The 23,782-nt window shown below is 42.2% G+C and overlaps 1 protein-coding gene across 1 annotated transcript in view; it reads left to right on the plus strand.

Moving 5' to 3' along the window:
• The window catches only part of TTC12 (tetratricopeptide repeat domain 12), a 146,549-nt gene that overhangs the window by 49,283 nt on the left and 73,484 nt on the right, over positions 1–23,782 (plus strand). Inside the window, exons 6-9 of the mRNA XM_044278447.1 lie at positions 1,903–2,024; positions 6,400–6,459; positions 16,575–16,646; positions 20,967–21,027. Of these exons, the coding sequence (XP_044134382.1) occupies positions 1,903–2,024; positions 6,400–6,459; positions 16,575–16,646; positions 20,967–21,027 (315 nt within the window). The remainder of the gene's footprint in view (positions 1–1,902; positions 2,025–6,399; positions 6,460–16,574; positions 16,647–20,966; positions 21,028–23,782) is intronic.

The raw sequence follows: 23,782 nt of genomic DNA on the forward strand, positions 1-23,782 counted from the left end.
GCCATGGTGCGCAATAATGCTATTATAACAAAATAGAAAGGATATAGCACAGCTACAACCATGACAAGAAATTGCATAACTTAAAGAAAAACATAACAAATATATTTGAAATTCACTAAACAGCATAAAATTAAACTTTTTGGCTATCATGGGAAACGTTATTTGTAACTCAAATTAAATAACCCCAAGAACACTCTTTCCACACATAGCGGTGGCAGAATCATGCTATGAGGATGCTTTTCATGGGCAAGGACTGGAACACTGGTTGGGTTTGAAGGAAAATTGGGTGCAAGTTAATACACCTTCCAGCAGTACAATGACCATAAGTATACTGCTCAAGTATTTCTGGAGTAGTTTAGGCAGAACATTTAAATGGTTTGGAACAGCCTAGTCAAAGTCCAGACCTCAATTCAACTGAGAATCAGAGGCTGGAGATTAACACAAACCATCTAAGTTAAAGGAGTCTGAAAAATTTGGCCTAGAAGTAATAGCAAATATCACAGTGTCTATATGTGCTAAGGCTACTTTCACACTTGCGGTGGGACGGATCCGGCAGGCTGGTCTCCCTGTCGGATCCGTCCTTCCGCTGTTTCGCCGTATCGCCGGACCGCCGCTCCGTTCCCATTGACTATAATAGGGACGGGGGCTGAGCTGCGGCGCAGCATGGCGGTGCACGGCGAAAGCCGCCGGATTAAAGAGTCCTGCATGTCCGACTTTTTAGTCCGCCGGCTTTCGCCGTGCACCGCTGTGCTGGAGCTCAGCCTCCGTCCCCATAATAGTCAATGGGGACGGAGCGTCGATCCAGCGATACGGCGAAACAGCGGAAGGACGGATCCGACAGGGAGACCAGCCTGCCGGATCCGTCCTGCCGCAAGTGTGAAGGTACCCTAAGCTAATGAAGACATACCATAAAAGACTGTGATTGCAGCAAAAGGTAATTTGACTTTCAGGAGGAGAGCACTTGAATTTTCTTTGTTTTTGTCTTACAGTAGTTTCTGTTACAGTAACAAAGTGGTAGACATGTTATGTAAATCAAAGGATACAACTCCCCCCAAAATAAAATAAAATAAATTCTAGAAAAGTGCTGGGGAGTTACCTTAATATCAAATAAAAAATGCTCAAATATTGGACAAAAGCATTAACAATCTAAAGAAAATATGGGGGTCATTTGTTAACCTTCAGGTGCAGATTTCGGAGCAATGGTTAGTTGGGCTGCAATCTGCTACTTTTCCCCGCTTACACCAGGTCTAAAAAAGTAGGCATGGTATGGGCGGGGAAGGAAACGGGACGGTAAGCTTGTCTCATTTACCAGTTTCATTGCCTGTTTTAGGCGTAGAAAATGGTCTAAATGTAAGATGCTAGGAAGCGGTAGATAAGCCAAAGTTGTGTAGAGGTCTGTGTCTCTACATAACTTCAGTGATCCACCACCAGAGCAGGGGTATTATTAAGACGGGCATCTAAAATGCTGGTCTTAATAAATGACCGCCTATGTTTTAGTATCTGGTTTAGCTTAGGTGAAAACCCTTTAGAACAGACTTGTCTATTTAGTATGAAATGTATCTAACGTCTTTTGCATGTACATATTATAAGGAGAGCACATGGGTCAAGTAGCTTGGGACTTCCACCTCCTTGATGGTCACTCAGTCCTATCCAGGTAAAACAAAAGCTGGATTGGTGACCACAAATTAGTGTGGATCTCTCTTTTGAAGTCTAGGGGTCCATAAATCCCACAATTTCCTATAGTAGTGAGAGCTGCAATAGGGAATCTGATTGTGTCCTGGTATAGAGGTGAGATCTGGGTTGTCCAAAATCTTTTCCTAGGGTCCCCATCATCCTTAATCCAGTCCTGGTCTGGTGTATGTGTCTCTGATATATTAATCATACATACTCTCTATTCCACAGCACTGAAAGATCTGGGAAATGAAGCATTTTCAAAAGGTGACTATGAAACTGCAATTCTGCATTACAGTGATGGGCTCAGGAAACTAAAAGACATGCAGGTCTTATATACCAATCGAGCTCAGGTAAAGATATAAAGATAAACCTCTAATAAATACAGTACTGTATGAAGTTATAACTAGTACTCAATATCACCCCAATGATATAATAAAGGTATTACATGTACTAATTTGGAAATCTGAATTTACAGAGGGCTCTTCCTTGTAATTAGCACCATATTATTGCTGTCAGGTTTCCTCACAGATGATCATTGGGGATCCCAGTAGTGGGACATCTTGTGATCAGTTTATTATTGGGGGAACTTTTCTAGTCAAAAAAAGGACTGACCGAAGCGAAGGGCTGCCTTCGACCGCTTTTTGATTTTTTAACCTATGTACCATATAAATTGTTGCTACATGTGTTGGGAATGATGCACACTATAGACAAGAAGAGCATAGTAGCTTACCTAATGCACATACTTAAAGGGGTTGTTCCACAAAAAATATTCTACAGTTTTTAACCTCAGCACCTGTATCTGATTACTTTTGAAATTGCATGTAATTAAAAATGTAGCACAGCCACTGAATTATTCAATAAAATTTATCTGTATAGCGCCACCTGCTGTTTTTTATTTATTTCTTTGACCTGCTTACTGAGAATGCCGCACATGCTCAGTTTTATCCTTCATCTGCCTACTGACCTGTGATAGGGAGAGCTGAGACACGCCCCCTTTGCTGCAGCAGAAAAGTCACGCCCCTTGAGCTGCCATCTTGATATAAATCTATCAGAGCAATGAATGTGGAGATCTCTGGATCCATGTGAGGTACAGGGCTGGTTCTAGCTTTGTTAGAAAGAGGTTGTCATGTACTAGATGATGGCTGAATTTCATTTTTTACATTAGTCACGGGATAACCCCTTTAACATTAGTAAAATCTAGCTAAATAGGACACCTGATTAGTTTTACTAGTTGTAGGGTGCAGCTTGGTCTCATCTGATCTTATATATATATATATGTGACGGTGCGGATTCCTTTAGTGGACATACATAGACACACACACACATACATTCAGCTTTATATAATATATATACAGTTGCAAGAAAAAGTATATGAACCCTTTGGAATGATATGGATTTCTGCACAAATTGGTCATAAAATGTGATCTGATCAGCTGCAGGAGTGGGAAGGAGGGTGACTTTCTCCTTGCAGCCCACACTCAGACAGCACCATGCGCTGTTTAAAAGGACACACTCCTATCCAGTTAGTCCACGCCCGCTTCCACTCCTCAGCCGACAGGGATTAAAAAAGTGAAGTTAAAAATCAACTTCTTCAGCTGCAGGGGTGGGAGGGACGGTGACTTTCTCCCTGCAGCTTACACTCAGTGAGCTGTTCAAAAGGACATACTTGTGTCCGTCCAGACTCTGCGCCAGACAGAGGACAGGGAGTCTGAAAGCTGGACTGTCCAGCCTAAAACTGGACCTTTGGCCACCCTAGGGGCAGGCTGCTTTGGAAGGGGATGGGCTGCTGTGGAGGTCCCATTTTAAGGAGACGGGGCACTGTGGGGGGTCATTGTTAAGGGTTGGGGGGCTATGGAGGGCACTGTTAAGGCGGCGGGGTACTGTAGATGTCACTGTTATGTTGGAATACTGTTGATGGGGCAGCACAGTGGCTCAGTGGTTAGCACTGTTGCAGCGCTGGGGTCCTAGGTCCTAGGTTCCAATCCGACCAAGGGCAACATCTGCATGGAGTTTGTATGTTCTCCCCGTGTTTGCGTGGGTTTCCTCTGAGTACTCCGGTTTCCTCCCACACTCCAAAGACATACTGATAGGGACCTCAGATTGTGAGCCCCATTGGGGACAGTTGGATGATAATGTCTGTAAAGCGCTGCAGAATATAGTAGTGCTATATAAAATGCATAAAATAAAATAATAAATGAAAAAGATTAAATATACCCGAGCAAAGCCGGGTACTTATATATATATCACATCACACTTGGTTACTACTGGAGAAGGGACTTGTTATATACATGTATCAAAATGGTATATAAAAATGTGTAGAAATGTTGACTTTATTGGTAATATCTAATATTGGCCGTTATCTTGTGCAGACCCGTTTGGAACTAGCATCCAGCCTTTCCACTACATCCTTTCACCATTATAGCAGCATCTTAAAGGGAGCTTCTAAGCTGAAAGCAGCATGTTATAGAGCAGAAGGAGCTGAGCAGATTGATTTATAGTTGTATGGGAACAAAAATCTGTAAAACGTAATTTTTCCATCTATGTTTGTGCTCATTCTGGCCTTTGAAGTCAAGGAGGCGGTCCTATCAGTGACTGACAGCTTTTCTTGTATGGTAGCTGATCGGACCACCTCCTTGCTCTTCGAAGGCCAGAATGAGCTCAGATATATATGGAAAAATTACAATTACTGAATCTTTTTCCATAAAACTATACAGGTAAAACTCGTAAAATTAGAATATTGTGCAAATTTCATTTATTTCAGTAATGCAACTTAAAAGGTGAAACTAATACAGTCCTGATCAAAAGACCTCTTGAAAAATAGCAAAAAAACATATTTAGCATGGCTGGATCTTAAGAAGGTTCCAAGTAGAGCTTCAACATGCAACAAGAAGAAATGGGGGTGAGACAAAAAAAATTTGAGCATTCAATTTATTGAAAACAACAAATAAACTGAAACAGGCTGTTTTTCAGCTGATCAAAAGTTTAGGACCACATGCCTTTAAAAGGCCAATTCTGTGCAAAGATGTGGATTTACTGTCATTTTCTGTCATGTAGTCACACGTTGTGATGGCAAAGGTAAAAAAAACTCTCCCTTTTTTAACGTGGTCGGGTTGTTGAACTGCATAAGCAGGGTCTCTCACAGCACGCCATTGCTGCTGAGGGCTGAGGTGGGACGCAGTAAGACAGTCATTTGGATTTTTTTTTTATGATCCTGAGGGTTATGGAACAAAAAAGTCAAGTGGAAGACCCCAAAAAATTTCATCAGCACTGAGCCGGAGGATCCAATTTGCTGTCCGTCAAGACACTGGACGATCCTCGACCCAAATTAAGGCCTTTACTGGTGCTGACTGTAGCCCCATAACCATCAGACGGCATCTGAGACTGAAGGGCTTCAAAAACAAAAAACATCTTCAAAGACCTCGTCTCCTTGAATGCCACAGAACTGCTCGTTTGGACTTTGCAAGAGAGCACCAAACATGGGTCATTCAAAGGTGGAAGAAAGTTTTATTCTCTGATGAGAAAAAATGTAACTTTGATAGTCCTAATGGTTTCCAACGTTACTGGCATGACAAGCAGATCCCACCTGAGATGTTTTCTACGTGCCACAGTGGAGGGGGCGACATAATGGTCTGGGGTGCTTTTTCCTTCAGTGGAACAATGGAGCTTCAGGAAGTGCAGGGGTATCAAACGGCCGCTGGCTATGTCCAGATGTTGCAGAGAGCATTCCTCATGACTGAGGGCCCTCAACTGTGTGGTAACGACTGGGATTTTCAACAGGACAACGCTGCAGTACACAATGCCCGCAGGACAAGGACTTCTTCCAGGAGAAAAACATTACTCTTTTGGCCCATCCTGCATGTTCCCCTGATCTAAATCCAATTGAGAACCTTTGGGGATGGATGGCAAAGGAAGTTTACAAAAATGGACAACAGTTCCAGACAGTAGATGGCCTTCGTACGGCCGTCTTCACCACTTGGAGAAATGTTCCCACTCACCTCATGGAAACGCTTGCATCAAGCATGCCGAAACAAATTTTGGAAGTAATAAACAATAACAGTGGAGCTACTCATTACTGAGTTCATGTTTGGAAGTTGGATTTCTGTTTTTGGAGGGTTTAGTTTTTTTTTTGGAGGTGTGGTCCTAAACTTTTGATCAGCTGAAAAACTGCTTGTTTCAATGTATTAGTTGATCAGGACTGTATATGATATATACTCATTATACATGCAAAGCGAGATATTTCAAGCCTTTATTTGTTATCATTTGGATAATTATGGCTTACAGCTTATGAAACCCCAAAGTCTCAATTTTGAGGTACCCTTTGCTCAGGGGATATGGATTAATTAGCTGACTAAAGTGTGACACTTCGAGCCTAGAATATTGAACCTTTTCACAAAATTCTACTTTTAAGCTGCATTAATGCAATTTCTTTTGAATGGACTTTTGCACGATATTCTAATTTTTCGAGTTTCACCTGTATATCAATCAGCTCAGCTACTCTTGCTTTAAAACTGCTTGCAGATTATTGCATTTTCATGGTGGCAGGTTGCTTCCTAGTGGGGGGCACAACCCTTCAGGCCCTGTTCTAGGCATAATACAGTGCATTGAATTTTGCATGAAGTGTCCATTTAAATACTTAAAAAACAGAAAATGTGTCACAGCCAATCTGACCACTACCTTTATGCCTCATGTAATCTTTACCGTATATACACTTTTCTTTTGGCACAGGCTTACATAAAACTAGAAAAGTATCAAGACGCAATAAGCGATTGTGAGTGGGCATTAAAGGTAAGTCATTCCTATAACTTAATATATGGCGAATGCTGCCGTTTACACTGATACACCGCCGACCGCATGCTGCACAGCGCGGTCAGAGATGTATCAGTGAGGAGGGGTTGGGGGCCGGCATCTTGTTTTGTAATGGCAGCGGGGCCCGGTGCAGTCACTGTATTCTATTGCATCGGGCCCCGCTCACTGTACTAATCGTATGTAGCTGCAGGAAATGTTTAACTATAGAAAATCTTAAATCCAGCAGCCTGTACTTACGTCCAGGCGGGGCAGGTGGGCTCTGGCAGCGTAACTCACTACGTCACGCGCCCGCTCCGCCCACTTTATGATTGAAGCAGGCACGTGACGTAGTGAGTTACACTGCCAGTGCCCGCCTGCCCGCCCACTCAACCTCCTGCCTCCTGCCTGCTATGGTCGTAAGTACAGGCTGCTGGATTGAAGATTTTCTATAGTTAAAGGGGTTGTCCAGGTTCAGAGCTGAACCTGGACAGCCCTCCATTTTCACCCCGGCAGCCCCCCTGACATGAGCATCGGAGCAGTTCATGCTCCGATGCTCTCCTTTGCCCTGCGCTAAATTGCACAGGGCAAAGGCATTTTTCAGAGTTCCGGTGACGTACCGGGGCTCTCCATGGGGCTGACAGGAACCCCGGTGACGTCACCGGCACTGATGGGCGGGATTTGGCTCTGCCCTAGCCAGTAAAACGGCTAGGGCAGAGCTAAAGCCTGCCCCTCAGAGCCGGTGACGTCACCGAACACACCGCTGGGCGGAAGTTACCGCCCGGCAGTGTGTTATTGAAAACAAAAGAGCCCGTGCCCTGCGCGATCTAGCGCAGGGCACTGGAGCGCATCGGAGCATGAGATGCTCTGATGCTAGGCTCAGGGGGGCTGCCGGGGTGAAAATAAGGGTATGTCCGGGTTCAGCTCTGAACCCGGACAACCCCTTTAAGCATTGCCTGCAGTTAGATACGATTAGTACAGTGAGCGGGGCCCGGTACAATAGAATACAATGACTGCACCGGGCACCCGCTGCCATTACAAAACTACTGTAGATTCCAGCCCCCACTAACTGTATTGGGGGTCATTCACAATACACAGGGACACTGCTATGTGGGGGGGATCTGTGGATGACACATAACATATTATTTATCTGTCATCCACAGATGCCCCCATAACAGTGCCATCCAGAGATGCCCCTATAACAGTGCCATCCACAGACGCCCCATAACAGTGCCATTCACAGACCCCAATAACAGTGTCAGCCACAGATCCCCCATAATTGTGCCATCCAGAGACCCCCATAACAGTGCCATCCACAGACGCTCATAACAGTGTCAGCCACAGACCCCCATAACAGTGTCATTCACAGGCTACCATTAGTTCAAAGCCCACCAAAAGCTCAACTTTTGGTTAAAATTTTATTTTTCTTATTTTCCTCCTCAAAAACCTAGGTGCGTCTTATGGGCCGGTGCATCTTATAGGGAGAAAAATACGGCACACCGTGGATGGAGCTTTTTGTTTCTGGCTCCATTCACTGTATAATTTCTGTCACCGTCTTATAGCTGATTTGTTTGAGTGCCAGGGGTCAGTCCCCTGTCTGATATTGATGACCTATCTTGAGAATAGATCATCAATATGTAAGTTCTGGAAAACCCCTGTAAGTGGGATAGTTCTCTACCTAAATGCCCCCTTGGACATGATGACTTAATAAGCTTTTGATAGTTCTCCAATACTGAGCCCAATACATGAATAAGACGCTTGGTAACGGTAGGTTATAATGTTTACTGCAGTTGAGCATGTTCCTTGTGTCATCTCTTAGAAATACGTGACTGGAAAGTTGACTATAATAATGTTGAGGAGGAAATGACGTAGATAAGAGACATTAGATCAGCAACCTGCAATTATTTATGTAAAGAATTTCATTTTTCCTTTGTATGTCGCTGTCATGGTCTTAACATGTTGTCTTCATTGCTCAGTCATTGGGTTTGAGTACTCTTATCCTTTCATAAAGCTGTTTACAGTGGAATTCATCATTGCATTCGAATGTTCTCTGTGTCAGATTTAGCCAGAAAAAATGTTGGTTTATGATGTTTCCTAGGGATATTGTTTTGCATTTAGGCTTACACAATCACAATACCCAAGGGCAGAAGCTCTATACTACAGCTATGTACTGACGTCAGTAATTTGATTATTTATAGACTTCTTGTGAAAAAAAATATCTTTAGTAGGGTGGAGAGAAATTCTCATGTTTGAGTTATCTCCAAACTTACAACTTCCGACATTCATGATTGTTTGAGGTTAAAAGTGTATCAAAAACAATTTTAGGTTTTGATGATAATGCTGTAGCCCTGTTGGTCTACTGTAGTTAATATATAGCACCACAATATTCCACAGCACTTTACAATTTGGAAGGTACATGTATAAATCAAATTATACATCATAGGCTAATATACAATTGAAACACTGGGAGTGCATGCTGCGGTTTGCTTTCCATCATGGGATGCGGAGCAAATTGGATCCGTCATGACCCACAATGCAAGTCAATGGGAACGGATCTGTTTTCTCTGCCACAATCTGCCACAATAGAAAACTGATCCGTCCTCCATTGACTTTCAATGGAGTTCATGAAGGATCCATCTTGGGTATATTAAAGATAATACAACCGGATCCGTTCATAACGGATGCAGATAGTTGTATTATCAGGAACGGAAACGTTTTTGCTGAACCCTGCCGGATCCAGCAAAAAAAAAAAACACTAGTGTGAAAGTAGCCTAAGGAAGTTGGGGATTAACCTGATTTCCTGTGCAAATGCATTCCAGGGACCTGGTGCAGCTTGAGAGCTTGAGAAAAGTCTTGAAGATGGGAGTGAGATGTTGGAAATATGGAGGATGTTTATCTTAGGTCATTGGAAGAAGAAAGAGTGATAGTAGGGTGGTAGACAGAAATGAGGGAGTAGATGTATGGAGGTGCAGCACCGTGGAAAGCTTTGTGGGTGAAAATGAGATGTTTCATATGTATTCTGTGGTGGAGGAGCAACCAGTCAAGTGATTGGCAGAGGCTAGAGGCATCGGTGTAGCTACTGGACAAAAAGATGAGCCTGGCTGCTGCATTTAGAACATGCTGAAGCGGGGAGAGTTTAGTGAGGGAAAGACTGATTAGTAATGAGTTACATTAATCCAGATGAGAATGACACAACGCAACAACAAGAGTTTGGGCCGTTTTCGCCGTGAGAAAAGGCAGGATTCTGGAAATGTTCTTGAGGTGCAGGAGACATGAACAAACATAACTCCAAGACAGTTGGGGTGCTGTTCTGAGGTTATGATAGTACCACAGACTGAAATTGAAATATCAGGCTTAGGGCTCGTTCACATGAACGTATTTTGCGTTCCATATATGGGCCATTTTCTGCGTTCCGCATATGGTACGTATACGAAACCATTCATTTCCGTTCCCTGGCACCACCAAAATTATGAGTCCAGTCCTATTCTTGTCCGTTTTGCGGACAAGAATAGGCATTTCTATAATAGGCCTCTTGTTCCATTCCACAAATTGCGGAAGGCACACGGGCGCCATAAGCGTTTTGCAGATCCACAATTTGTGGACCGCAGCAAATGACACGGTCATGTGAACGAGCCCTTAGATAGGTCAGTAGATGGGGGAGAGACAAGTAGTTCAGTTTTTGAGAGATTTAGTGTCAGGTAGAAAGAGGACATGATTGTAGAGACAGTTGCCAGACAATTGCTGGTGTTTTGTAGCACTGCTGGAGTGATGTCACCGGATGTATCAAATTGTCATTTTGGCTTATTTGAAAGTGAGGAGTTAAGATAAGTGAAGTAGGCTTGTTTGGCAAGGTGGGGGGAAGACTATAGGTTTTAAGCACACATTTATGGCACTCCCAGATCACCGCTGAAGAAAACATATTTCAATAATGTGCTAAGGTTGCCACAGTCTGTGTTGGGAAGGTCGCAAGGTAATGGGAGCTGCTTCATCCAGGTTGGTTTTGAGGGTATGGTTACACTGACTGTTGGCCAGATCTTCGCTAACATGCATTTTTAGGAATGCTGGTTAGCGATGATCTGGCAGTGTAATACTGCCGTCGATTACATTTGAAAGATGAATGTTAACTCGTTCATCAAGCGAAAAAAGTCACAAATCCTAATTTTGCGACTTTTGAAGCCAGAATTGAGGAGTGCAGTGGCTTTAACACAAGACTACAGAGATAGAGATGACTATGCAGCTATGATCTTCTCCACACTCCACTTTCATAAATAGATTGTAAGAGGACAATGAGAACAGAAACAGATATTTGACTGGGGTCACATAATACTTCCGTGCTTCTGCCTATGTCTGCTGTTTGTGCCCTACTACTTGTTGATGCCTATGAGTTTGTTTTGCTGCCACATGATGCTGCCCTGGAGTTCCTCACTCTGCCCTATACTTCTCCAGGCACGTGTGCATTTTCTATCCATTTAAAGGGACCGTGCTCAATAATCCCTGACATACTGGCTAATGATATTTTGCATGTTCACTTTACATTCTGGCCATCCTCTGGGAGTGGGTTTGCATTAGTGTTCCTAATTCCATCATAGTGTTCTGTTATGACAGAGTTATAACGAAATCTAACATAATTTAAGGACAGAATGCAAAAGGGAACCCTTCAAGAGGCATTCCATTTTGCTCCATCCTAATGCATTTGTATGGGCACAAATAACTGTTCAGTTTTGTTCTGTTATGCATAATGGAACCAATCTTTGTACCCGTAGAAATGTATTAGGACAGAGCAAAACAGAAATGCCTCTTAAAGGGTTCCATTTTGCATTCCGTCCTTAAATTCTGTTAAATTCCGTTATAACTGTGTCATATACTATAACGGAATTAAGAATGACAAAGTGAAGCCGCCCTTACTCTGTTCAGACACTTCACTGCAGCAAAATCCATGGCTGCTTGCAGAGTTTTCAAATAAATCCTTCAGACATCAAGCGTCATGGTACTCAGTAATAAAAACAATAATTCCAGTCCGTAGTTAGATGGGATGTGCAGCGAGTCTCCAAAGTGATGTGGGTTCAGTTCACATAAAGCGTTAATGGATAAATGAGTCCGCGCGTGTTTGACTCCTCCTAAATACAGGTATGATCCCTCTCACCACGCCAAGGAGAAACCAGGGTCCACGGACGTCCTTTGCTTTAAAACATCCTGTGGAACATCAAAGTGCGCTAATAGTGAAGTACCGCTATTTTGATCTTAATAAAATTGGGCTATTATACTCACAAGCACATGCAGGTTACAGGCACATCAAGTGAATTCAAGTCTCCTTTTTTCCTTTTAATATCAGCTCAAACGATATATCAACCCAGCCTGATGAACGTATAAAAAGAAAACAAAAAAGTCTTTATTGGGATATGTGTGTAAAGGTGCTCGCCAGATGAATGAGCTAACTAGAGATGAACACAAAATTTAAATTCGGCTGCTTATCTGAATTTCACAAAGAAAATTGCTTTTTGACGAAATACGGTACTTTGTCACGAAGCACATTTCTTTGTAAGCAGTGGGCACAATGATGGGGAATGGCGATTGCGCTGCCCATTGTCATTGAACCCCTCAGAAGCCACGTTCATCGCTGATCACGGCATCTGAGATGAAAAATAAGGGCTTTTAAGGAGTTAATCCGTAAAAAAAAAAAAACGTATTCATTTGAACACGAAGAGTTCGCTGTGGCCATCCTCATCGAAGATCCCACTCGAAATTTTGCGCAGTGCATAGTAACATCATACATCACAGCGCACGAGATTTAGCATGGGATCTTCAATCAAGATGGCCACGGCTGATTCTTTGCGTTCAAAGGTGAGTATAATTTTTTTTTTTTTACCAACATTTAAGTGAAAATTGAATCGTGACCACAAAACACAAGGAAATTCTGCATCATGGTAAAAAAAAATTCCCTGTTATTCAGATCGAAGTCCACTTCAGATACTTTGATTCGCTCAACACTATAGCTGACACCCGTTCATTTGGTCACACAATTGTTTATGTAAACCCCAAATAATTTTTTCGTGGTGGTAGGTGGTGCTGTTTAAACATGGGGACAAGAGATTGCAGTTGAGGTGATTGCTGCATGTAAATGTAGCTCTCATCTCCTTTGAAGTTATTATCAGGAAGGAACAGTTTCTTCCCTATCATTGCCGCTCAGTCGGCACATATACATATTCTATTATTGGCTTCTGATGAAAGGTTTAGAAGCAATACAGACGCTATTGGGCACTGATATGAAGAAAAGATCTGAGAGATGATGATCCTCTTATTATAGCAGATAACTTTATAAAACAATAGCAGACTAGCTGTCAGCAATGGTGGTGGCCAACAAACTTTATGGTCATACTAAGATTTTGATTTAATTTTAAAAGATTTATGTTTAATAGTCTGAAATATTATTTCCAAGTGCATTTACTAAATGAATGTTTAGAATTAAATAAACTGGCTGTTTACTCCCCATTAATCCCAGTCAACATTGTAAAAAACATATTACCGTAAATGGACTGGACTGCTGGGATGCGTTTAAATCCTACATTTAAAGGATTAATACCTTTTAGAAATGGAATCATAAAATGTCTGTGCTCACTGAGAAATTCTTATTTCAAATTCTGCGTTCACCTGGGGTGGCAATAGAAAGTCATTTAAGTGATTTACAATTAAATCTCAGTTTCCCCACAGTCAATGGAAATGTGAACAAAACCATTTTAGCTGCTTTATAAGCTGCTCCTCTAAATGTAAACTTTCTGCTCTCAAGGCTCAGATAACAGACATTTTTAAATTTAAATTGAGTTAATTAACATTTCAGAGTACGCGATACTACAATGGCCAAGAGAAGCATCTGCTTTCGTACTTTTCCATTTATATAGTTCATTAATGTTTGAGTTACTTAAATGGCAAAAAAGTCTCTTAAAGTGGAAATATGCAGAAGACATGGGAATGCAAATGTCTACTTCCAGGCATTCAATCATAAAAATATCCATTTTACCCCAATTCATTAATTTTGTATCATTTTTAAAATGTGAAAGTGGACCTCTAACCTCTCCTGACATGTTGGTTTTACTACCTACTTGCATTCCCCATGTAATACCAATTCTGGAGCATTTATTCTTATGACTCTGTGTTGCGCCATTGCTTTATTATTCCTGCTAGAAGTTATGAATGAATTTCTAGCAGTTAGAATGAAGGGCCTGCTTGGTCTTACCAACTGGGGGGGGGGTGTCTAAAAGAATGTTTGAAATCAAAAACTTTGTTAGTTCCCGAAGGACCCTCAGTGATATCTGTCAACTGGACCTTTGTAAGAGCCAACCTGTCTAATCGTGTCCTCCTCTTCTAGAGAGTCTGAGAGAGTAAAAGTTTTAGTTAGCCTAGATTTTAATGAAACACAAATAAAATATATTATAATAAATTTTAAAGTGTAGTATATAGTGTATATCATATGTAGATGCTAAGACACAGCTCTATCCTCAGCATGTCTAGCCCTGTCCATCAAGGGGAGAGGGGAGTGTGCAGAGCACAGGGGGTGTTACAAGGCAGTGCTCAAAGGATTAAGCCCCGCCTCCTGGTGCTCCACCTTCTCATTTGCATTTGCATAAAAACACAGATATCTTTCCAGACAAAAGAAAGGTATTGTTTTAATCCGCATGATGAGCCCTACCAGCCAGTACATCTGGTTTATTAAGGTTGATCCTGGTGACAGAGCCATTTTAAACATTTATTCAGGTAGGCTATTGAATCTTACTAGTTAAGCGGTCTATCTTATTATATTTATTATATTTTTTCTCCTTATTACACTTGGGCAATCACAGCTAATCTCCAATACAGTGTTCATTTTAGGACATGGTCCGATATCACAGTCAGATAGTCACAGATTTTCAGGAGCCACACTGCAGCTCATAAAAAAAGAAAGTGTACCTTATTTGAGTTTCAGCAAAGACAGCTTATTAAATGGACAGTATATATTAAAGTAACTTTACTCCTTAAGGACCAAGCCAATTGTGGGGAAGACATTTTAGTATTTGTTGTTCAGTAAATGCAGTATTTAATGGTTCACATAATGTATTGAGAAAATATTGAAAGGGAACCCAATCCCAATTTTCAACTTTTCACATTGCCCATTACCTTATTCTTCTGCTCATGCTGTTCTGATGGTACCCTTAGGCCTCCTGCACACGACGGCGTGCGCCCAGTGGCCGTGCTGCGGCCCGCAAAATGTGGGCCGCAATGCACGAGGGTCCACGACCCCATGGAAGCACGTCGTAGTGCTTCCGTAGGGTTCCGTTCCGTGCTTCTGTTCTGCACTATTCCGCATCTCTGGCATTGAAGTGAATAAGGTCCGCATCGCGGAATGCACACGGAACGGTGCCTGTGTATTGCGGATCCGCAAATGCGGTCAGCAATACGGCCACGGAGCGCACACATTCGTGTGCAATAAGCCTTAGGCTGCTTTATTTGATGGCTGGTGCCAAAATCCACTTTATTCAATAATTCTGCAGAATGCAAATATGCTATTTGAAGCCAAGGAGGCTGGTTCTTTTGAACTCCAAGTCATGCTCGCTGCGCCCTTTTCCTGCCTTCTGCCTCTTGATGGACGTATAAGACTTGTGGCACATCATCTCCTCCTTTTTCAAAGTTTTCCACATGAGTGCAATGTCTTCTCCATGGTGCCTACGTAGTATATATTGGTTTTCAGTGCCTGGCTCCACCGCTTCTGTGCATATGCGCCAGACAAGGGATGCAGTGCATAAAAATGAGGAGATGACGTGCCACACGTGATACATGTCCATCAAGCGGCAGGAGGTTTGACTTTACAAAGCGTATTTACATTCCGCAAGTGTTGAATAAAGTGGATTTTCACATCAACCATAAAACAAGCAGCATCAGAAACTGCATGAGAGAAAGAATAAGGTAATGGACAAAGTGATAAGATGGACATCAGGATGTCAGGTTCCCTATTAAAGATTATTCATTGTGTATAACAGAAAAAACACAGATCTTTTGTTGTTTTTTGGGTTTAGTTTTTATAGTTCATATTTTGTGTTTCGATCAAAATATATTGGCTAAGTGTCTCAGACATTATCATATCAGAGTGAGGACTTTGTCCATATATTATGCTTGCATCTACTTTACTAAGTGCATTATTACTTATTTCTGTGATTTTCTTCAATAATATGGCCAGGGACATTCGCACATTTATATATCATACAGTGCAGAATGTTTTTATCAGTTTTTTTTCTGTGATTTTTTTGTTTTGTTTATGTAGCATATGCTTGAGGGAGTGGCACTTTCAAGTGTGAATGTGCTCCTATTTTATCTTGGGAGTAACATTCCTGTGCACTTTTGCCCTTCCTATCTCATAGACAGCCTTGATTAGGTGGTACATATGGCTGTGCTTGCTCCTCCTCTTATAGGTTGCGTAATGCATGAAGGTGACTAGGAGCAGCACACCATATGTGCGGCGTCTGCGCTCCTGAACATAGAAGCCCAACCGATTAGGTAGGTTTAGCGTAGGACCCGCCTGACCTGAGACCACCTTGGCATTTGGTAGGCGGGCTCAGATGTGTTTTGATCAAAATATATTGGCTAAGTGTCTCAGATTTTATTATTAGAGTGAGGGCTTAGTTTATATATAATGCTTGCATCTACTTTACTAAGTGCACTATTACCTTATTTCTGTGATTTTCTGCACTGCGGTATAACTGACCCTGCCAACTTGTATTGGTATCTACTTGTCTTGCCCCACCTTCTATCAATATGGACCCACCTACAACATTGGGGCCTATTTAAAGTTTTTCATCCAGGGCTATTTTAAGTTCCCAGTCAGCCCCTGAACCTTAGTAAATATGTATATACTATATAGGATAAGCAAAGTAATAAAATATTTCTGAAAATAATTACACATACTTATTTATGTCTTGAGAGCCATGTCAAGTGCAATAATCATGGGAATTACAAATGTAATGCTCTGTCATTTGAAGGTTTTAATTCTGGAGAATGCTTTAGAACGTTTAGACTGTTTGTGTACAGTTTTAATTGTGTGAAATGTATAGCTTAATACCTATAACACATGTAGTATTATTACTTTCTTTTAGTGTGATGATAAGTGTTTAAAGGCTTATGTTCATATGGGAAAAGCTCACCTTGGTCTGAAGAACTATGAGGAGGTAAGCCCAGCTTACAGTATGTAAGTCATAGCTTTTATTTTGGCAAGACCAATGAAATGAGAAAGACTTGCCAGTTTAAAAATATTTTACATTTTTAGCAAATAAGTCTAATTTGTTGTATGAGACAAAGTTATGCACATTTTAGTTAAGGAGGTTGTGTAATGACAGGTAGGGAACAGTGCAGCCCTGCACCACTGTCCAGGGGCATTGCTAGTTTAAAACATTCAGGGCCTGGGCCCCTGATGTTTTGTGACAGGCCCCGAATGTACTGCCTGCCAAATAGATACAACTATATTGCCATCCTCAGGACGGCAATACAATTGAATCTAATGCCCTGCAAGAACTGAAGGAGCTGTGATGACATCACAGTCCATGTGATCAGTTCTTAATGCAGTAGCTGAAAAGGACCTGCGATGATGTCACCATCATGTGACCAGTGCAGGAGAGGATAGCACAGCAGTGAAGAGAATTCCTGGGAAGAAGCTGTGGTAAGATCTGCTACATGAGGAGAGGTAAGTGAAGGGAGAGGCAGAGCAATGCTGGGAGTTGTAGTTATTTAACTTGGATAATATGTTAGGGCTCAAGGGAGGGAAGCTATTTACATGGGACTGAAAGTTGAGGGGGTGATGTTATTTACATGGGAATGCATGTTGGAGGTGGCTGTGGCACGGTGATGCTATTTACATGGGACTACATGTTGAAGACAGCTGTGAGAGGGAGTGATCTTATTTACATTGGACTGCATGTTGGAGGTGGCTGGGGAGGGGGTGATTTTATTTACATGGGACTGTATGTTGAAGGTGTCTGGCGGAGTGATGTTATTTACATGGGACAGAATATTAAGGGGGTAATGGGACTGTATGTTGATGGTGGATGGGGAGGGGGTGATGTTCTTTACATGGGACTATATGTTGAAGGTGGCTGGGGAGGGGGTGATGTTCTTTACACGGGACTGTATGTTGAAGGCGGCCGGGAAGGAGGTGATGTTATTTACAGTCAGGTCCATAAATATTGGGACATCGATACAATTCTAACATTTTTGGCTCTATACACCACCACAATGGATTTGATATGAAACGAACAAGATGTGCTTTAAATGCAGACTGTCAGCTTTAATTTGAGGGTATTTACGTCCAAATCAGGTGAACGGTGTAGGAATTACAACAGTTTGCATATGTGCTTCCCATTTGTTAAGGGACCAAAAGTAATGGGGCATAATAATTATCATAAAACAAACTTTCACTTTTTAATACTTGGTTGCAAATCCTGAAGTCTGGAACGCATAGACATCACCTAAAGTTGGGTTTCATCACTGGTGATGCTCTGCCAGGCCTCTACTGCAACTGTGTTCAGTTCCTGCTTGTTCTTGGGGCATTTTCCCTTCAGTTGTGTCTTCAGCAAGTGAAATTCATGCTCAATCAGATTCAGGTCAGGTGATTGACTTGGCCATTGCATAACATTCCACTTCTTTCCCTTAAAAAACTCTTTGGTTGCTTTTGCAGTATGCTTTGGTTCATTGTCCATCTGCACTGGGAAGAGCCATCCAATGAGTTTTGAAGCATTTGGCTAAATATGAGCAGATAATATTGCCCGAAACACTTCAGAATTCATCCTGCTGCTTTTGTCAGCAGTCACATCATCAATAAATACAAGAGCCCTGGAACAGCTGAGAAGCCAATTGTCCCATTACTTTTGGTTCCTTAACAAGTGGGAGACATATATGCAAACTGTTGTAATTACTACACCGTTCATCTGATTTGGATGTAAATGCCCTCAAATGAAAGCTGACAGTCTGCAGTTAAAGCACATCGTGTTTGTTTCATTTCAAATCCATTGTGGTGGTGTATTGAGCCAAAAATTTAGAATTGTGTCGATGTCCCAATATTTATGGACCTGACTGTATGTGGGACTGAATATTGGAGGGGGCAGGAGAGATGGTGTGATGTTATTTACATGGGACTGTATATTGGAGGGGGCTGGAGAGATGGTGTGATGGTATTTACATGGGACTCTATGGCGGAAGGAGGGAAATAATGTTATTTACATGGGACTGTATGGTGGAGGGGCTGAGGAATTATAAATACTGGAGGCACTTAAGGGCAAGCATTATAACAGTAGGGGGCATTATAAATACTGGGGGCACTGGGGGGCATGGTCAACTTAGAGAATTGGTCCATATGCATTGGGGCTTGCGCCCCAGATCTTTTGAGACCCTAGCAACGCCCCTGCTACTGTCCCTACCTACTTGTATGATTGGTACTAAGGAACGGCCCACAACTTAGTGACAGTCCCTGACTTAACTGAGTGTAGGGGCCTAAACCTAATGGGGCAAAGAGAGTAGTCAGATAGAAAAAGGTCAAAACCAGGACTGGATCAGAATCCAAAAGCTAGTCAAATACACAATAGAGTGAAACCATGAAAAAAATGTCAGAGACAAAATAAGCGGGAAAATATGAGGCCACAAACTAGCAGAGCCTAATACCAAACAGTGTACAATATCAAGCAAGGTCAAATAACAAGCAGAGTCAAATACCAGGAGGTCACATCAGTGGCAAAATCAGAACAAAGTGGCAAAGTCAGAGAAAAGGTAAAATGTCAGCGATCCACAGTAACAAACACAAAACTAGCTAGTGATGCAGGAATACCAATCACAGGCAACCCTCAAAAGCATGTGACTCCGGAGCAGAGCCTGATTCACCCCCCCGTGCTTGCTTCCTGATAGGTTGACCAGTCCCACTGTCAGCGGGCTGGCTTCCACAGCAACAGAGCAATGCCAGTGGTGCCGCCATAGTGCGGCCGGACTCGTTGTGGAAGTGCAGGCATGTAGGTATGTTACAGGTTGACTCATCTTGACATTACTAAGGCAAGATGATATATAGTCTCGAACACTAGCGAGCTGGGAAACAAAAAGCTATGCTGTTTCCGTAGTTCTCATGCAACACAATGTGAGCTACTGAAATAAGTGAGCCCCTGCGTGCTCTGCTGTTTCCTGGCCGGCTGGTGGACAGGACTGTGTCTCACGTCGCCTTAGGAATGAAGATATGAGACAAACTCTTTATTATATTTTGAGCATAATGTCCTTTGGTTTGTAAGATCTGTGCATCTAATAGTTGAATTGGAGGATTGTCTGCTGCCATAGGATGCACATCTGTCCTGGCTGTAAGCTTGTGTGATCATTAGTCTTGAGCGAATTGCAGCCAAGAGAATTGACTTTGATCCGAATTTCAGGAAAAATTTGGTTCACCGTGAAGCTGAATTTCCTTGCACTTTGTGGTAACGAATCTATTTATCCTGAAATGGTGTTTAAAAATAAAAATAAATACCTCATACATTTGCGTGCGAAGATGCCATTACTGCCATCTTAATTGCAGAAACCGTGCATAGTAATGTGATGACGTCATCACGTCACCATGTGAGGTTTTGCGTAGTGTCTTAAATCAAGATGGTTCATCGGCTTCTATGCAAGAAAATGGATAAGGTAATTATTTATTTTACCCTGATTAACCCCTGAAAAGCCAAAATTGTAGCCTAAGATGCCACGATTAGTGATGAACGCAGCATCTGAGAGGTTCAATGATGGGGGGTGGCACGATCGCCATTCCCCGTCATTGAGCCTGCCACATACAACGGAATGTACTTTGTGATGAAGTAATTCGTCACAAATTGAATTTTTTTGTGAAATTTCACGAGGCAGCCAAATTAAATTTTTCAGAACTTTGCTCATCTCTAGTGATCATGACAGGACCAGGACATTTACCTGGAAGTTAATACTGAAGGCTTCTATTCAATGCATACCATTAGGGATCATAAAAACGACCAGAAAATTACACAAAACATTAAAAAACAGTATAACTTATTGTAATAAAATGAGTAAAATGCTAATTTCATTTTACTTGGTTGCGCTGAACAGCAGATTTGTAACTCAGGCAGAATGTTAATGATAGGACCCTGCAGGACCCTGTCAGCAGTCCCCCAGCAAAAAAATATATATAAAAAGTATGAATTTGAAGAATAATCAGACTCCTTGGCTTCCGATGCTGAGCTGTGCTTTAGATTGTGCTGGCACTCTCTGCTTGAAAAGGAGACATTGCTGCATCACTGAATGTCAGGACTCTAAACTGTTTATACGGCTTCTGCAGACATCACATATTAAAATAATAGTAAAATAAAAACCTGACGATTGTGCACAATGTTGAATGCTTTTCTACAGATGAATATGCAGTGGTGGAAGTCTTAAATGAAGCTGTAATACTATATATATGTTCAGGTGCAAGTAATGCTAAGTCAATTTGGTGCTTAATAACTCTTTATTTTCTGCAGGCAAGACAATGTTATAAGAAGGTTACAGATATAGACATTACCAAAGAGAAGCTTGTGAAAGGTAAGTGACTTCCAAGATACCTTTTTAAAAGTAATAAATAATTTGAGTTCATGCTGACCACACACCTTCAATAGCCAGTTGCTGGATGTTTATTCATCCGACAGTTATTCCTTCTCCTCCGCACACATTTCATTTGGACGAGGGGTCTAAGACACTTCCAGACAACTCTGGTGTTAGCTTATCTCCTCTAAAAGGGTTTGTCTGTGATTACATAGTTTTTAACAAATAGTGGCAGCTTGCCTCCCCTACTGAAAGGATCATTCTTATCAGCTCCCTGTAGATCCTAAGTCTCCATCTTCCAATCTGGGTCATAGGCATAGGCTTGGTCATGGGATCCTCTTCATCCAACCACTGGATTCAGCAGTGACATGTCTCTTGTGGACACATCGCAGTCGATGCTAGCGAAGGATCAGGTGACCATGAACATATCAGGGAGGAAGAAAAAAAAAAACCTGGACCAGAAGTGGGAAAACTGGAGCAACAGGGAGCAGGAAAGCATAATTCAGTAGGGAAGGCAAGCTGCCGCCATCTGTTAGAAACTATGTATTCCCGTACTACCCTTATAAAAGAGTTGTCCTTTAAAAAAAAATAATAAAAAAATTTGAACTTCCAGACATTTGGATGTGTCAAGAAATTCATACTTACCTGGTCCCTGAGGCTCGGTTTCTATTCCTGAGCTGTTTTCATTGACTTCTGGTCCCCATTAGTGTTGATCGATCACCAAAGTGCTCGGGTGCTCTGTCCGAACACATCGGGTGCTCTACAGAGCCCGAGCATTAAACCAGGCACCACCTGCTCTGAAGAGGGGAGGGTGTCTGGTTCATAGAAAAAGGTCAGAAATTGATGGAAACACCACCAAAATGGTCTGGGAATAGCATGGGGAGGATGTCTGGATGCGTCTTGGAATCCCAGGTCGCTGCTGGGAACAATGTTGTCCGAGTAGTACGCCACTTTTACAGACTGACAATAATACGCACAAAACCGAAGAAAAAGATTTTAGAGGAAAAATTGTTAAGAAACATTCTTTCTTGCATATTTACTTGTATATAAAGTGCAAGTGCTGTCAAAAATTACAAGGAAGAGGCACTCCGATACAACCTGCATATCACATAAAGGAGTGCCTCATTCACATTGTGGTACAATTGTTCATGTAGTGGGACTCCTAAACTCATAAAGCCTTTGCATTAAGTGAAAGGGCTGCCAAAAATTACAAGGAACCGGCACTCCAATACATCCTTTGTTACACATAAAGGAGGGCATCATATACACCTTTGAAAAATTATGATTGATGGCCTGCTGGTGACCCTCAAAAACATTTGGAGCAAGGACCTGCTGATCTGACCATGTAAAACATTATGGGCGAGGGTCTGCTGCCGCTTTGGTGACTCTAGATAACCTGGGGCTGATCGCACGTCCTTGTGACAGCGACGATCCATTCGGATGTCTGACCTATCAACTTTTTATGTTATTGTCATGGTGACTACGGGTAACGGGGAATCAGGGTTCGATTCCAGAGAGGGAGCCTGAGAAATGGCTACGTCTACCACATTCAAGCAAGGCATCATGCGCGCAAATTACCTATTAGGTATAATTAGGTGAGGACTCGCAGGTGAGCTGACCCTCTAAAAAATTATATCCAAGGGCCTTCAGGTGAGCTGACCCTGTAAAAGATTGTAGGTGAAGGCCTGCTGGTGAGCTGACACTGTAAAACATTACATATGAGAGCCTTCTGGTGAGTTGACCCTGTAAAACGTTGAATGCGAGGGCCTGCTTATGAGCTGACGCTCCAAAAAATTATATACGAGGGCCTTCAAGTGAGCTGACCCTGTAAAAGATTGTAGGTGAAGGCCTGCTGGTGAGCTGACCCTGTAAAAAATTATATGCTAGGGCCAGCTGGTGAGCTGACCCTCTAAAACATTATATGTGAGGGCCTGCTGCTGAGCTAACCCAGTAAAACATATATGAGAGCCTGCTGGTGAGCTGACCCTCTAAAATATTATATGCGAGGGCCTGCTGGTGAGCTGACCCTGTAAAACATTGTACTTGAGGGCCTGCTGGTGAGCTGACCCTGTAAAAAATGATTATACTGTACAAGGGCCTCCAGCTGAGCTGACCCTGTAAAACATTATATGCAAGGGCCTGCTGGTGAGATGACCCTGCAAAACATTATATGCAAGGTCCTGCTGGTGAGCTGACACTCTGAAAAATTATATGCGAGGGTCTGCTGGTGAGCTGACCCTGTAAAACATTGTAGTTGAGGGCCTGCTGGTAAGCTGACCCTCAAGGGCCTCCAGCTGAGCTGACCCTGTAAAACATTATATGCAAAGGGCATATATACGAGGGCATTATATGTCATGAATAAGCATGTTGACATGATGGAAGAGGAGAAGGAGGATGAGAAAAGGAAGATTCATCCATATACCCTTGTTTGTGGTGGAAGGGATGCATGGGAATACAGTGTATTCAGTACATTTATAAGCAACACATTTAAAGTGCCTTTATGTTCATCAGCTTTTCTCTGTTGGAGTCAAGAAGTCATGGTCAATCCAGGCCTTGTTCATTTTTATAAGAGTCAACCTGTCAGCATTTTCAGTTGACAGGCGGATACGCTTATCTGTTATAATGCCACCAACAGCACTAAATAGCCGCTCAGACAAAATGCTGGCGGCAGAGCAGGCCAGCACCTCCAAGACATAGAGCACCAGTTTGTGCTACGTGTCCAGCTTGTACACCCAGTAGTTGTAAGGCACTGAGG

This window comes from Bufo gargarizans, chromosome 2 (assembly GCF_014858855.1).
Source record: "Bufo gargarizans isolate SCDJY-AF-19 chromosome 2, ASM1485885v1, whole genome shotgun sequence".
Lineage (NCBI taxonomy): Eukaryota > Metazoa > Chordata > Amphibia > Anura > Bufonidae > Bufo > Bufo gargarizans.